This window comes from Phoca vitulina, unplaced genomic scaffold (genome assembly GCF_004348235.1).
Source record: "Phoca vitulina isolate PV1807 unplaced genomic scaffold, GSC_HSeal_1.0 scaffold18, whole genome shotgun sequence".
NCBI lineage: Eukaryota > Metazoa > Chordata > Mammalia > Carnivora > Phocidae > Phoca > Phoca vitulina.
In genome coordinates, this window is record NW_022589721.1 from 24649711 (window position 1) to 24664457 (window position 14747).

General features: G+C 42.7%; 1 protein-coding gene across 2 annotated transcripts in view; it reads right to left on the minus strand.

Annotated features, from left to right (window-relative positions):
* Nucleotides 1–14747, minus strand: part of ADCY8 (adenylate cyclase 8) — a 231857-nt gene that overhangs the window by 75137 nt on the left and 141973 nt on the right. For both annotated transcript variants that reach the window (XM_032415938.1, XM_032415939.1), the window contains exon 8: nucleotides 13333–13530. In XM_032415938.1, coding sequence (XP_032271829.1) covers nucleotides 13333–13530 — 198 coding nt within the window. The remainder of the gene's footprint in view (nucleotides 1–13332; nucleotides 13531–14747) is intronic.

A 14747-nucleotide genomic window follows, 5' to 3' on the forward strand; every position in this document is an offset into this window, starting at 1 on the left:
TCCTCTGGCTCCAGATCATCCACTCTGTCAGTGGCTCACTGTGAGTGAAGCTGGTTTCTTTGAACCTCCTTTTTCTGATCTGTCAGATGGGGGCATGAATACAATTCATAGGTTCCCCAATGCTATTATCTTATTTGTGCTAGAATTGAATAATAAATTCTATTATTTTCATGTCTGAACTCCAATGTCAGCACCGTCACAAGAAAGAGCCTTATAATATTTGGGAAGCCGATGTCAATCGAAAATAAAATACTGGGTTTCAAATGGAGTGCATTGTTACTTTGGAAGCACAAAGGAGAACAGAACTATGGAAAGAACATTCCTAATTGGCTCAGGATGATAGGGTACTGACATTGGGTGGTGATTCATTTCACTTCCTCTTGACTTGTGAAGGTCTGAACACTCGGGCTTGCAGCTATATTAAGTTACTCGCTTCTGCCATCGTTAGAGCTCTCTCCTGCTCACCTCACGTCTGTTCTGTCCCCACTTGGCTCCGCTTATCCTTTTAAGCCTTAGTGGTGAGCAAAATGAACTAACCTAGAGCTAGGCTACTTGGATTTAAACCTTAGCTCCAACACCTATTATCTATGGAACCCTGTACAAGTTGACTAAGCTTTGTATGCCATGGTTTGCTCATCAAGATAATAATAGGAACTATCTCATTAAGGTTGCTGGGAGAATGGAAGAGTTAATATATGCAAAGTGCCTAGAACAGGTGCTTAGGGGGCAGGGCAACCTCATATAAGAGTTCCCTGTAATCAATTAATTATATTTACTGTATTGCTATGCTTGTTACCTTTTCAAAGCCTACTTTTCAACCTCAGTGTTGCCTTCTAGAATGCTGTCTTCTATTCCTCAGTGCAAAATGGTACCTTGTACTCAGTAGGGTCCCCTAGAGTGTGGCTGACTGATTGGTCCATCATGTTAGAAAGGATTCTTTTAAAAGGAATTGTAATCTCGTATGTGGTTTTTTGTCTTAGGAAAAGACCCTGCCCTTATTCCTTCCCCTGCTTCCTAAAAGATCCTCCACCAGTGGGTAGAATTCTCCACTTCTCCAGGGACCTTTAGGAAAGGTGTCTTTGGAAATGACTACTGAGCCTTTATAATTCACCGAATCCTTGGTCTGCAAGAGAATATATATATAATATATATATATATATATATATATAATATATATATTATATATATATATTCAGATGAAGAACTTGAGAATCAGATATGGAGAAAGCGTTTGTCAAGGTCAATTAGGGGACTGGTGGCCAAGTTCAGACAATAAGCCACACCTCTTGGCTCTTAGAGGGGCATTCACTCTATTAGACCACTGTCTGAGAGCAGAAAAAGCCAGTTCATGAGCCAAGTATATTGGGATTAATACCAATGAAAGAGCATGCCCCTTGGAACAAGTTACAAGTGCTTTCTTTGAGATCTTAGATTAGAGTTTGGATTACCTTTTTTTTTTTTTTAATCTGTAGGGCTCTGGTTGACTCAGGAAATGGTCAAAATTTTGTAACATATTGGAATAATAATAACCAATGTCTGGTACAAGGTAGGCACCATGCCATACGCTTTACGTGGACCATCTCTTTTAGTTATCCCAACAATGCTTTGAGGAAGATACTGTTTATCATATCCCCATTTTGCAGATAATGAAACTGAGGACTAGAATAATCGAGTAACTCAAACAGGACTTCACAGATTACAAGTAGGGAATCCTGAGTTTAGCCCTGGAGTGCCAGGTCTCATTGGCTGTACTACTGCTGTTACTTTGATGTTCTTAAGGTATGGTTATCTTCTTCACAGGATGCAGTATAGTGTGTCTTGCTGTATTTCAGTGATGTGGTTTATGATACAAAGAAAGGGAATGTGTTAAAAATTTGAGTCTATGTAAATCATGGTTAGAATGAGAGTAAATCATGATCTGGGCCAAGCATGGCCCTTAAAAACATCCTATGAATGAGTTTAATAAACTGGCACTGCTGAATTTTCATGATTGATGGATGGATTCTCAGCACAAAGCAATACAAAGGAAGAGCCCTTTTCTTAAAGCCTGCAGGAGTGAACCACTAGGATGGAAGAAAAGAAAAGGCACAGTGGGCTTTATTTAAGAGTTACAGAAGAAGAAGAACCACAATCTTCAAGTGATTAAAACGTTGTTTTAAAAATAAAACTCTCCTACTCGTTTGACCAGGTTGAGACATGGGGTCCCTTCCAAGGAAATGGGGGCAGGAAGAACAAGTGTTCCATTTTGTTCGTGTCTGGGGACATTGGTCTTGCATTCTCTTGAAAGGCATCTTCAGAAATGACATCAGAGCCATGAGGATCTACGGGTTCCTAGATCTGTCACAGGAAGCTTGGAACCCGAGTTTGGTCACACAAGGAAAAGCCTATTCTAGATTCTACATTCACAAAGGTGTGACCAGGGAAGATAGCTTTCAGAGATGAATGAACAGAGCTTTCACAATTTTTTGTTTCTGTGCCTGAGTCAGGCCTGGAAAATCTTCCTATATGTGTGGGAGGAAAATTACTCTTTTCTCCTAGATTGGCCACTTCAACTATGAGCTAAAGAGTACTGACTAAATTCTTGCATCTCTATAAATTGTAAAGAATAGTTCTAAACAAAGCAAGGACCTAGTTAATTGTCTAAACTACAGCTATACTGTTTTTACCCAACTGTGTATGTGAGATTACACAATTTTACAGGAGGAGTGTATTGTATTTGTCACCTTCGTCCAATGCTTACTCATGCCAATTTCACTCAGTAAAATCTCTCATTAAATCCTGACTGAAGATTTCCAGTGATGGGAGAAATCAGCCCCTCACTTGAGAGCCCATTCCATCTTTGGATAAATCTAATTGGAAAAAAGATCATTTTCTAGCACACCTCTCATTAGTATAAATTAATAGGTTTGTTAAATTAAAGAAGGATCTCAACCAGGACAATTTGCTCATTTTGCATGAGTGAATGAAGAAATTTAACTTCTGTTGTTAAACTCATGCATTATGTAACATGACAATGGCTAGAGTACCCTTAATTGATCATCTGAGTAAAAAACATAATTGCAATAAAAGAGGGAGGGACTAATTTTCAATAATTTCATATTTTGAAATAGATAATCTTCCTTATCTTGCTGTCTAGTGTCTAACCAAATCATTATCAGCAATAATTCTACGAATGACAGGTGTGTCTGAGCAATGTCTCACTGTCTTACTTCTTCCCAAGTAACCTGACCTCTGAAAAAGGTAGATTTCTTCATCTTTAATAAACTCACGAGGAATCATGTGAACACATATCTAAGATGGACAGCTTCAGAAGAATGAGGCTGAGAAGAATGAGGCTGGGCATTATAGAAGATCCTTAATGACAATACAATATCATTAATGTGTTATGATACCATGTTATCATCTTCCTTGATAGGGAGGTTGACTGACATATGAGAATTCCAAGCAGGACTTTTCAAAGCTTCCCACCTGAATCTTCCATCTCACCCTTTCTCAAATCTCTCATCCTTGGGAGGACAGACTCTTCCTTTCTTTACTGGCCCAGTTCCCCAAGCCACGATAAGCCCAAGGGAGTGATAACTACTCCTGTGTTCCTTGCCTAGAAGCCACTGGTTGTAGGTGTTGATGAGGTCTACACATGAGGCATTAGGATTACTCTGAGGACTGAGCCAGTGTCTTTTGGGTTGAAATCATCATAATTCTACCATTTTACACTGCACTTATGGATGAAATTGGTACTTTTGACTCTGAAAATACTGGCTCTGGGGGACTGGAGCTAGCTAATTGGTCTGATAACAAGAGACACGTGAAATGACCCTTGATATCATTTGATTGCCTAGAGGGTGTTAGAAATAGCAGTAATTTTGCAGGGTAATATCATGAATATAAAGGAGTATCACAAAGCTACTATTTGAATAAGGGATGGATTTTCTTCCTAAGCTTCTTTGAAATCTGTTCTTCCCACCGGAAGGAGGTGGCCTAAACAATCTTGGTATTTTGGGCCTTACTAAGAGTAAAACTCAAGAGGAACCTGAGACCACAACAGAATAATTCTTTTAAAACACTACAACAAAAACTTACAATGTACTATATGCTGGCTAACTGAAAATAATAATAAAAAAGTAAAAAAAAATATAAAAAATAAGGTTATGAAGAGGATCAGGAAGTGTCTGATCCAGAAAAATAAGAAAGAAGACCTGAGACCATTTGGTTCAGGCTCCAGATTCCTACCTTTCTGCACCTAAATAAGAAACGGAATGGTTCAACAAATTCTGAACATCTAATTCCAGAGTCCAAAATCCTAATCCACTAGAAAATTCATTCATCTGCCTAGCTTTCTTGGCTTTGCCACAAGTCCTCCTTAATGATGTCATTCCACTTGTCATAACTCCAACAAGAGCAGGTGGAAAAACAAGAAAGAGAAATGTCAAAGTTTATGATGCATTTTTCCAGAACTCTTTCAAGCCCCTACTTAACTTGGATTTCTTTATAAAGGCTGGAGGAAACTGAGAGAAATTCTGAATGCAGATAAGAACCACCTGTACTCAGAAAGGATTACCTAAAGGCTCCCTTGTGTGACAAGTCCTTGTTGTCCTTGTTTTTATGTGGCTGCTGACAGAAAGAAGAGTAACGTCAAATGAATGTTTTGAAAGGACTCAGCACAAAACTTGGTTCATTGCAAGTACTGTCTATGACAAGTATTATTATTATTATTACCTAAAAAGTGGGCAAGAGCTGATGGCTGACTTGGGTGTGAAGAGGAAGCTCACCCTCAGTTTTGTTCAGACAGGCCTCTGGCCTGTGAGGTGGCTCTTGTCCAGTTTGCCTGCTCTCTCAAACCATTGGCTCACACAGCTCGTTCCTCGATGGCTCACACCACCCAGCCTTCTGTCTGGATACACAGCTCAGTGGCAACTTGAGGGCTCAGCATGCGCACCCCCACGGCCCTAAGACAGAGCTATCTCACGTGTCTGCTTAGTCACTTACTGGGTTTTCACAGGTGCATGGACAGTGAGAGTGATGGGGTTGTCCTTGTTGTATCTGGGTGCTGCCAGGAAATGTGGTAGATTGTGGGTGCATGTACATGTATGTGTGTGTACATGTGTCTGTGTGCACATGTATGCATGTGTACCTGTCTTGCGTGTGTACATGTGTGCACGTGTATGTGTATATGCATGCACATGGGTGTGCGCACATGTATGCATGTGTACCTGTCTATGTGTGTGCATGTGTACATGTGTGCACGTGTATGTGTATATGCATGCACATGGGTGTGCGCACAGGTATGCATGTGTACCTGTCTATGTGTGTGCGTGTGTACATGTGTGCACGTGTATGTGTATATGCATGGTGTGTGCACATGTATGCATGTATACCTGTCTATGCGTGTGCATGTGTACATGCATGCGTGTGTGTCTGTATACCCGCACGTGTACATGCATGTGCATGTGTCTGTGCATATGCACGTGTGTGCATGCATGCATGTACACGTCTGTGCGTGTGTCTGTGTATGCATGTGTACATGTATGTGCATTGCATGGGTGTATATATGTATACATGTGTGTCCATGTGTCCATGCCTGTGCATGGGTGTGTGTACATGTCTGCATGCATACATGCCTGTGCATTGCATGGGTGTATACATGTATGCATTGCATGTGTCTATGCACGTGCATGCTTCTACATGCATGCATGTATATATGCCTGTGCATGTGCATGGGTGTGTGTCCACGTGTGCATGTCTGTGGGTACATGTGTGCACGTGTGTCTGTGCACGTGTCTACATGCATGCACGTGTACATGTCTGTGCATGTGCATGGGTGTGTGTGGGGGGAGTAAACAAAGGATGAGAGAAATTTTCATGGTTTAATTTTGCTTTTTTTTCTGCCTCCAAGGTATTTGCCACATGCATAGCGATATAATCTCTCCAGCACACCCCATCAGCGTCATCCTCAACACAATTCCAAACTATGTGAGAAGTAGACACCCTGAAAACAATAGATCTTGTAAAGTATGGTGGAATCTGAGTTTTGGAAAAAGAGTTAGATTTGAATCCCTGCTCTGCTATCTTCTACATGTTTGAGCCTTGAGAAAGTTACTCCAACTCTCTGAGCCTCCCTCATTTATCAGACAATAAAACTAATACCTACATGAAAGGACTGTTGTAAAAATTAAATGAGGTAACAAATATAAAATGCTTACAGTAGGCCCTGATATAGTAGCACGTGATCAACGAATGTCAGTGTCCTTGCAACACTGCTGCCTCGAGGCACTCCATACGAGTTATCTGCCTTTCATCTGCACAGCAACCTTGTGGGGATGGGAAGTTCAGTGACTTGCCTGAGATCACAAGCTGGAGTGTAAGTTTGAAGAGAGTGGAAGCCATGTCTCTCTGTCTTCTGACAGCACCTGCCCTGGTCTATGTCCGAAGCAGTCAGTAGGTACCAAATGCTCTGCACTGGGCCTGAGGGACTTCCCAGGGATCACGAGCATGGACAGAAGGAGAGTCCTCGCAGGAGCATAAAGAGAGCTCTCTGTGAAATCTAAAATCCTTAGCTGGCTTGGTCTCCCAGGAAGAAGGGCATGGCCTTTGGGAATGATCAAACACCAACTGCCCTTAGAGAGAGCTGATCTTTCTCATCTTATTTGGAAGATGGTGATAACAGAGAATTTGGAATAATAAAATCATTTAGAGAAAAGACAACTGAATGACTCTTACATATTTAAATACATCCCAGGGGGTCAAGATGGCCACTGCTTGTGCTCTAATAACCTGAAGGCAGGGCTGGGAAGGCCTCCCACAATGGGCTGTCCGTGTGTACTTGGTTAGTTGGCACCTTTATGTACTTATGTGATTATGTGTATGTGAAGGTTGTGACTCTGGTATATAAGCCACAGGAACACTGTTTCCTCCCACCATTTTTAATGAAGTGGTTTCTTTATGGAAGCTCTACAAGTGTGAGATTTATGTTAAGTGGGGGTTTAGCCTCACCCAGATGTGGATTGACATAGGATCAATCACAAAGAAAGGGAAAAGAATAACTATTGCATTTATTCAAACATCTATTCCATGAGTATGATGTCAACTAAATTTCACAACAACCCAGTGAGGGGCAGGTATTATGATCATCATCCTCTCAGTGAGACAATCTTGTCCTGTGTCACCCAGTCAGTAACTGGTAGGAACTGGATTCAAGCATGTCTATCCAGCAATCACGTGTATGTTCCTCCTCTGTTGTTTAACAAAGACCAGACACTTGTGAGATAAAGGAGATGTATGAATGTCCACCTGCGTGATGGAAAGCTCTCAATGTGTCAGCATCCACTCACGACCCGTAAATCCATCAACCATTCTTTGCACCCACTTCTATTTCCAAAGTGGGATTTGAATCAAAGTCTGCTTGACTCTAGAGTCTGAGCTCCTAGGAACACTGTGAGCCTTATGGAGACATTCCCTGAGGCCATATTGGCATCCAGTGTGGATCTAGGACCTTCTGATATGACCTGATTTCTGAGGGTGTTTGGCGAGTGACAACCCCAAATCCTAATGTGCAGTCAAAGACAGAGAAGGTTGGCCACCAATTTGGGACAAAGGAATCCTGGAATCCTAAATGTGGGTCCCCCTGGAAAATCAGAATCTTGGGGACAGAGTGATGGGTGGGTACCTGTATTTTTAACAAGATCCCCAAATACTCTTTTACTTGGAAAAATATCAGCCTAGGACAAAGAGGCTTTTTATCCTTAAAATTTTCACAGTCACATAAGGAGGTCATTTCTCAATGGAAAGGGTTTTGGAATTTAGCAAAAAAGATGCCAGCATTTAAAAAGAAGAAGGAAATCTAATCATCGATATGGTTTGATTTTAATACTTAGCCTCCTAAAATGCTCACATCAAAAGCATAAATTCCCATAAACCAATTCTGAAGTATGTATTAAACATAGCCTAATCTTTACTCGTGATGAGGAAGTTGACGTGTTCAGAGATGGCAATACTGTTTTCAAAAACTAAGCTTAACAAAGTCCCTCCAAGTATGTATCCCTGTGTTACTGAGCTCTCTTCAGGCACTACAGATATTGGGCTGGTTTATTTGGCCTAGAAACATCCATAAGTAATTATAATTAATTGCCTTCCCCATCCTAAGCTTCACAAATAATAAAAAAAGAGCCTTGTCCTAGAAGAGAAATGAGGACCAGAGGCTGATCCCCTTCCTGTAAGTGTTGTGGGGTTAAGTCTTTCACTATATATATAAAGAATACTCACAAATCAATAACGCTGAGGTGAGCACTGCAATGAAAGATGACAATTAAGAGGAATGTGCAAATCACAAAAGGAGAAACAGGAAGACCAAAACATAAAAACATATACAGATAGACTTTCAACCTCAAGAATAATTAAAAAAAAATAAAAGTGACAGAGATATGCTGTTTCTTGTCAAAGTGGCAATTTAAAAGCATAGTCACAGTTTTGAGAGCAATTTTGTAATGCACATCAATATTTTTAAATGTACGTTCTCTTGTAGCCATTTTTAGGATCTTTTTCCCAAGGAAAGAATTAAGCATGGGTGTATGATTTAATTAAGACAATGGTTACTGCAATGCAGTTTATAATTTATAAGAGTGAAAAACTAAGGAAAAAAAGCCAAAAATGGTTAAAATATGCAATGAAGTAGTATGTGGTTACAATTTTTTTTGTAACTGCATATTTAATAATATGGGAAAAGGGTCAAGCAAAGAGTGCTTAACACTGTATCACAAATCATTATGTATGAAATGGTCCCATTTTAATAAAAAAATCATGTAAATAAGCATACAGAATTGCAATCATGAAGGCGTAGCAAGACAGATGCCAAAATATTTGCAGTGGTTATCCTGGGTTGTAAGGTCACAGGAGATATTATTTTCTTCTTTTTGTCTTATATCCTTGGCATAAACTTTTGTTAGTGAAAATGCATTCATTTTTTTTATAAGAAAAAAGTCATATGTAAGGAAAGAAAAAAATCCAATATGATCAACAGTGTTTGACAAACATGCCATGTTTCTACATCCCTTTCCCATAATTCTGATTTTTGTTTGCCCCTGAGATCTGTAAGCTGTCTCAGGAAGTATTTAGCTCGAGGCTAAAGAAGGGCAGAGGATTTTTCTGTGAAATTTGGGAGGACTGGAGGGGACTTTTGCTGCCTGGATTATGCCCCCCATCCCACCCAGAGGTCTGCTCAGAAGGTCCTCATGGGGATGCTGGGAACTAGAGATGCTAAGAACCATGGATTCTAACCTGGCTGAGGTCCAAGCCCTGGCTCATGTTTCTTGTTATCCACACTGGTGAGTTTTGAAAATGAAGGGAGGTGCTACTAATAATCACATTGAGAGAATCAATGTCTTGGGGCGCCTGGGTGGCTCAGTCAGTTAAGCGTCTGCCTTCGGCTCAGGTCGTGATCCCAGGGTCCTGGGATGGAGCCCCATGTCTGCCTCCCTGCTCAGCAGGGAGTCTGCTTCTCCCTCTGCCTCTGCCCCTCCTCCCCTGCTTGGGCTCTCTCTCTCAAATAAATAAATAAAATCTTAAAAAAAAAAAAGAAAATAAACATCTTGGGCAAACCAGGACATATGGTCACCATGGTCATAGGGAATTCTGGGGCTCATGGCATCGACTGCTGAAGGATACCAGGGGCTGTCCGATTCTCTTCACAGATGAGGAAACAGAGGACCACGGAGAGAAGCAAACACATGCTGCCCAACCTTGGTGACGATGAGTCATGAGCATGCTGCTCTGAAGCTTAACTCAAAAAGATTCCTCTGTGTGGGTATGTGTGTGAGAAAGTGTAAATGTATAAGTGTATAAGAGTGTGAGTGTATGTGTGAGTGTGTAAGTGTGTGAGTGTGTGTGTACCACCATGAAATGACATGGTAGGACATGAGCAGAACTTCACAGTCTTCTCTCCTGAAGCTCCACTGCTGAGAGTCAGATCAACACTGACTCATGTCTTTTGGCTCTCAGAGTTCTAAAAAATATCCCAAGACCAGCTTACAGGAGTCAAGACAGTCTCCTCTAACCTGCTCCTTAACCCAAGTCTTCATTCATTCAACAGGTATTTTTGTGCAACACCACGAGGTATATAAAGGTCCTATTTCACAGAACACTGTTGGTAGAGGTGCCCATTTTTATAAGCGAATGTGATCAGGAAATGTCTGAGTGACATTTCGAAGGAGCTTTTATGTTCTCTAACTCACTACATGGGTGGAGAGGGGAAGGCGTTCCCTTGTTCACACATCTTATTGTTCAAACAGAATGAAGCCTTTCCTTCCCCACAAAAGTTCCAACGGTAAAAATCAGTGTTTCCATTTCCTGTTTTCCTTTTGGAAAAGATGCTTTTAGGGGTGCAAACTCGCTCCTAAGAAACAGGGTAGGGCAGTGGGGAGAAAGAGGTCTTTGGAGTCACAAATGCTATATATATTACAACAATCCTAAGATGCACAAATTTCCCCTCACTTTTAAACCTCTCTGAAACCAGGATGCATCTTACTCTCCATGGAGTGGTAAAGCCTTGAGTTCTTTCAGAGAGGTTTGTGATTGCTTCTGCTGGTCAGCAGGGGGCAATATCAACCCGGGACCACTTCACATCCAATTCCCTGACTGAGGTTTTTTAAAGATCACATTCAGCGTGTGAAATCAGGCGGCAAGGCTATTTGGATTCCATTTTGGAGTTTAACCTCTTGGAGAGCTCCTTTTTTTCCAGACCAGTCCCAGGGAATGGGCATGTGGGTGGGATTATCTGCTGGATGGGATTTTTTTCTGTCCATCCTTAACTCGAGGGGTAAGCCCAGCTTATCGGGAGGAGTTCCTTCCAGACTCCCCATACTGGGTTTTTCTTACTTAGTGCTGCATAGAAAATGGGGCATCTCACGGATGATGGTACCTTAGAGTCAACAGAATATGGCAGCCAGATTTTGAGATCTATGACCTCTACTTAACCTCTAGACAGCTCAGTTTTCTTTTTTGTAAGCAGGATAGTAATGTTTCTCTGAGGATGCAATAAACCGATACACATAAACACCAGGCACACAGTAGATGCATTGATACTATTCTCCAGTTCTGGAATCTTATGGACTTGAAGGTGCTGTGTTAAATCAGCTAAGGCTCCAGGACTCTTTCCTACTTATTCTCGCTCCAGAACCTCCTGCCTCCTGCCTCCCACCCCATCCAAAGTTCAAAGAGGAGAGAATGCAGATAGCACAGGACTGTTGTCTTTATATGAGGGCCTGGGAGAGAACAAGCTCCGGGACTCTTGGGAGAGGCAGTGTGGTGAACAGACCAGGCAGCGGCTGGGGGCTCACAGAGGGCTCAGATTGAAGCCCCTCTACTGACAGGTGGAGTTTGGGGTGGGCCACCTAATCATTTTTCTGTGTCCCCATTTCATCAAGTATAAGATGAGGCTCATAAGAGCACTTATTTCACACTGCCATTGTTAGTGAATTTGTGCTAACAGCTTAGAATAGTGCCTGGTATTTGGTAAATACCCAATGGCTATTACTTATGATACATCCTCAGCTCGACAGTAATGCAGCCCCTAGAGAGAGTCTCAGAGCAAAAGTCAATGTGAAGGTCTCTGTGACAGGAAGGGGGGGGAGTGAACAAACGTTCTGATGTGCCCCACTGTCCTCACCATGGGCACCCATGCAAGGCAGAGCCCACGCTGGATAGTGCAAGGCTGAACAGTCAGTGGGCAAATCCCCACATGCCAGTTCAGGATGCTACCCTTTGCTTCTCCTAGAAGAACCTTTCCTGGACCCAGAAATCAACCTCAGACACACTCTAACCCCTCCCTGCCCCCCCGCCCCCCCCCACCGCCCCCCAGGCACACTCCTGCTCCAACACCAGGTCCTGCAGATGAGATGCAGACGCTACTGAATAAAACACATGAAAAATTATCTACAGTCTGCAGGGGTCAGGTCATTAGCGAAGCAAGTACATCTTTAGCAAGAATGAACAAAAGGGTTTTGTATAGCTCTGGATGTAGGTATTTATCCAGGCTAATTGAGAAGATTCTTTGCTAGACCACCCTGTTCTTCCTAACTCCTTCAATGTGGCAACCACAAAAGAAAACGCATTTAATTTGGACCTTAAGCCCCTTAAATATATTACAAGTAAGAAAAGCCTACTTGCTCTTTGGAGGAGGGGAGGGTGCTGAGTGAGACAAAATGTTTCTTCTCTTTTTGTTAGCACACAGACACAATCCATTTCAAATTGTGAACTAGAGGTGAAGATACTAATTTTGGAGTCTGCAACCTTTAGTTAGTTAATCACAGAAACTCACTGGGAATGGTGTATGTGCACAGAAGTGTGAATTCTCCAAATCGAGGAAAGCAGAATGTCCCAGGCAGCTGAACAAAGTAACAAAAAATTGCTCACTGGAGCTTTGCAGAGTATTGGATCAAACTCCTGAAATTTGCTTGCAAATTCCCTGCTGTTTTTGCCTGAGGCTCCTGCAGAGACCAAGCACCCTCCTGTGCTCAGTCCAGGAAGGTCTGTCCGCTTCCCTCAATGCAGAGGAGCAGCCCAGCTAGGCAGGCACAGCGCCTACCTCCCCACAACCCTGTACAGTTTAGAGCTAGGGCGGGAGAGAGGCATGGGAAAACGTCATTGTCAGTATGGGGATGGCTTCCATTTTTGAACACTTAACCTAATCAAGGCATTGCCTGGAACTTCTCATAATAGCCTAAGTGGGAGGCACATCCATGATCCTCATGGTGCATTGAGGAACTCATGCTCAGAGAGGCTACCTCACTTACTGAAGGTCACATGGCAAGGAAGTGGCAAAGGTGGAATTCCAACCGAATGCTGAACCCACCACCCATCTCCTTTCCGCTATGCCTACATCAGGGGGCCTCTGAGCCATCAGACAACTGGGAAAATGGGAGAAGAGGTGTCTGTAATCTAAGAAAGGCAGTCTTTATCACTAATGCTTGTGTCCAGTTATTGGGCGTTCTCATACATTATGTGACAAGGGTTAGAACGGACATGAGTTCTCCTAAAAGCAAAAGCAAGTGGCTGCTAATGTCCCTTAGGGTTAAAAACCTCAAAGTCGAGGGAACTCCTTTGTTCTTTTAGCTATCTTCTCCTTGAAGAGCAAAGCTGAGGCCCTCTTGCCCTAACCAGCATCTCCATTCATGGCCTTCAGTCTACTCATGAGAAAAAGAAAAGACAGTACCAAACCAAATCGAACAAACAAACGACAAACACACCAACCAACACCGCAGCCCCTGGGCTCTCTCTCTGGTCCCATGAACATTTACGACAAGTAACTTCAGAAAAAGAGCCACTGTGGAGACCCAGCTCTACCTTGTGCTCCAGGCTGGAGTCTTTAAACATCAGTGAGAATGGCTTGATATGCTCTCTTCTCAATTTATCGCCACTCCGCAAGTCGATGGTATGTTCTATTCTCTTGTTAATTTCCTCAGGCCCAGACTGGACATGCAAAGCTTGTGCAAGATGGTTTGGAAGTAGATTTATTGAATTTCTTGTTAGGGCAGCCAGAGTCTAGGGGGAAAGCACATGCAAACACAATAAACCTGCTAGTCCCCTTTGGATTAAAAAGAAATGCAATGTTTTTAGATCAGGTTGCATTGCAAACAGTAATAGCACTCCATGCATGCAGTCGTATTCAGTGAAACCTACAGAAGTCGATCAGTTAGCCATTTGCTTCAGAGAAACACAAAATATCACATCAGGAGGGTCCCTTGCCTTTCCTCTGGGTAGGTGCACTGAATTCCTTTGGTTCAGGTATTTAAAGAGTTGTTAGCTTGGAGATGTTAATCAAGACCCTTTCTCTAACCAGGCACATGGCTGGTATGAGAGAAAGAGAACCACCAGAAATAACAGAAAGTAAAATAGCTGAAAAGTCCACAGAAATGATCATCTCTCACCAAGCAGAGTCCACACTCTCCTGTGGTCTTTCCTTTAATGGCGGTGGAGAGACTGGGAGACCCAGGGCTTGCATTTTTTTGTTTTTGGCATTCCTTGTGGACAGAGAGCCAAACGTGCCAGGATCTCTTCCTTAAACTCGAAGATTGTTAGATTTTTGCACTTCACAAATATGTTTTTTCCCCCATAGATCTAAATCTTGATATAGATATATAATGATATATAATGCTTCATTCCTTTTAGGCAAAAAATGCAAGCAGCTGCAGCCTCTCAACATTTCCCAGGGGTTAAACAGCATGAGGTGGGGAAAGGCGCGACCACCCTGGTTGGTCACATGGACGCAGCAACAGCACTGGCTTGTGAAGATCCACCAGGTGTGACACGGAGGCCTTTGTCTCCCGCTGTTTCAGCTGCAGGTGACAACACCAACTGGCTGGATCAAGCCAAATGCAATGCTTGCTCACAGCTCCAATTAAAGACAAATGCTTTGACAAAATAGTGGGAGTCAGAGCCGAAGGGATATGGGGACAGGGATGTCCATCTCCTCCTCCAGGAGATTTCCCTGGGGAGAGGTCCAGGATGAGGTGCATTTGTAGAGTCAGGAAGTGAAAACTCCCTGCCTCTCTGTACACGCTCACCGCATCTGCTTTTCTCTGCCAGCCTCCCAGCCTGGCCACACTTAGCCCACAGACTAGACTGGGATCAGGTGATGGAGCCATCAGATGGCAGCCTGTGGGACCTGACAGAGCACCTGGGATGCTGTCTTACCCGAACCCTTCATGTATCCCTGAGCCTCAGAGGCATGTGCTCAAGAGCCATCAGCTCATCTACAG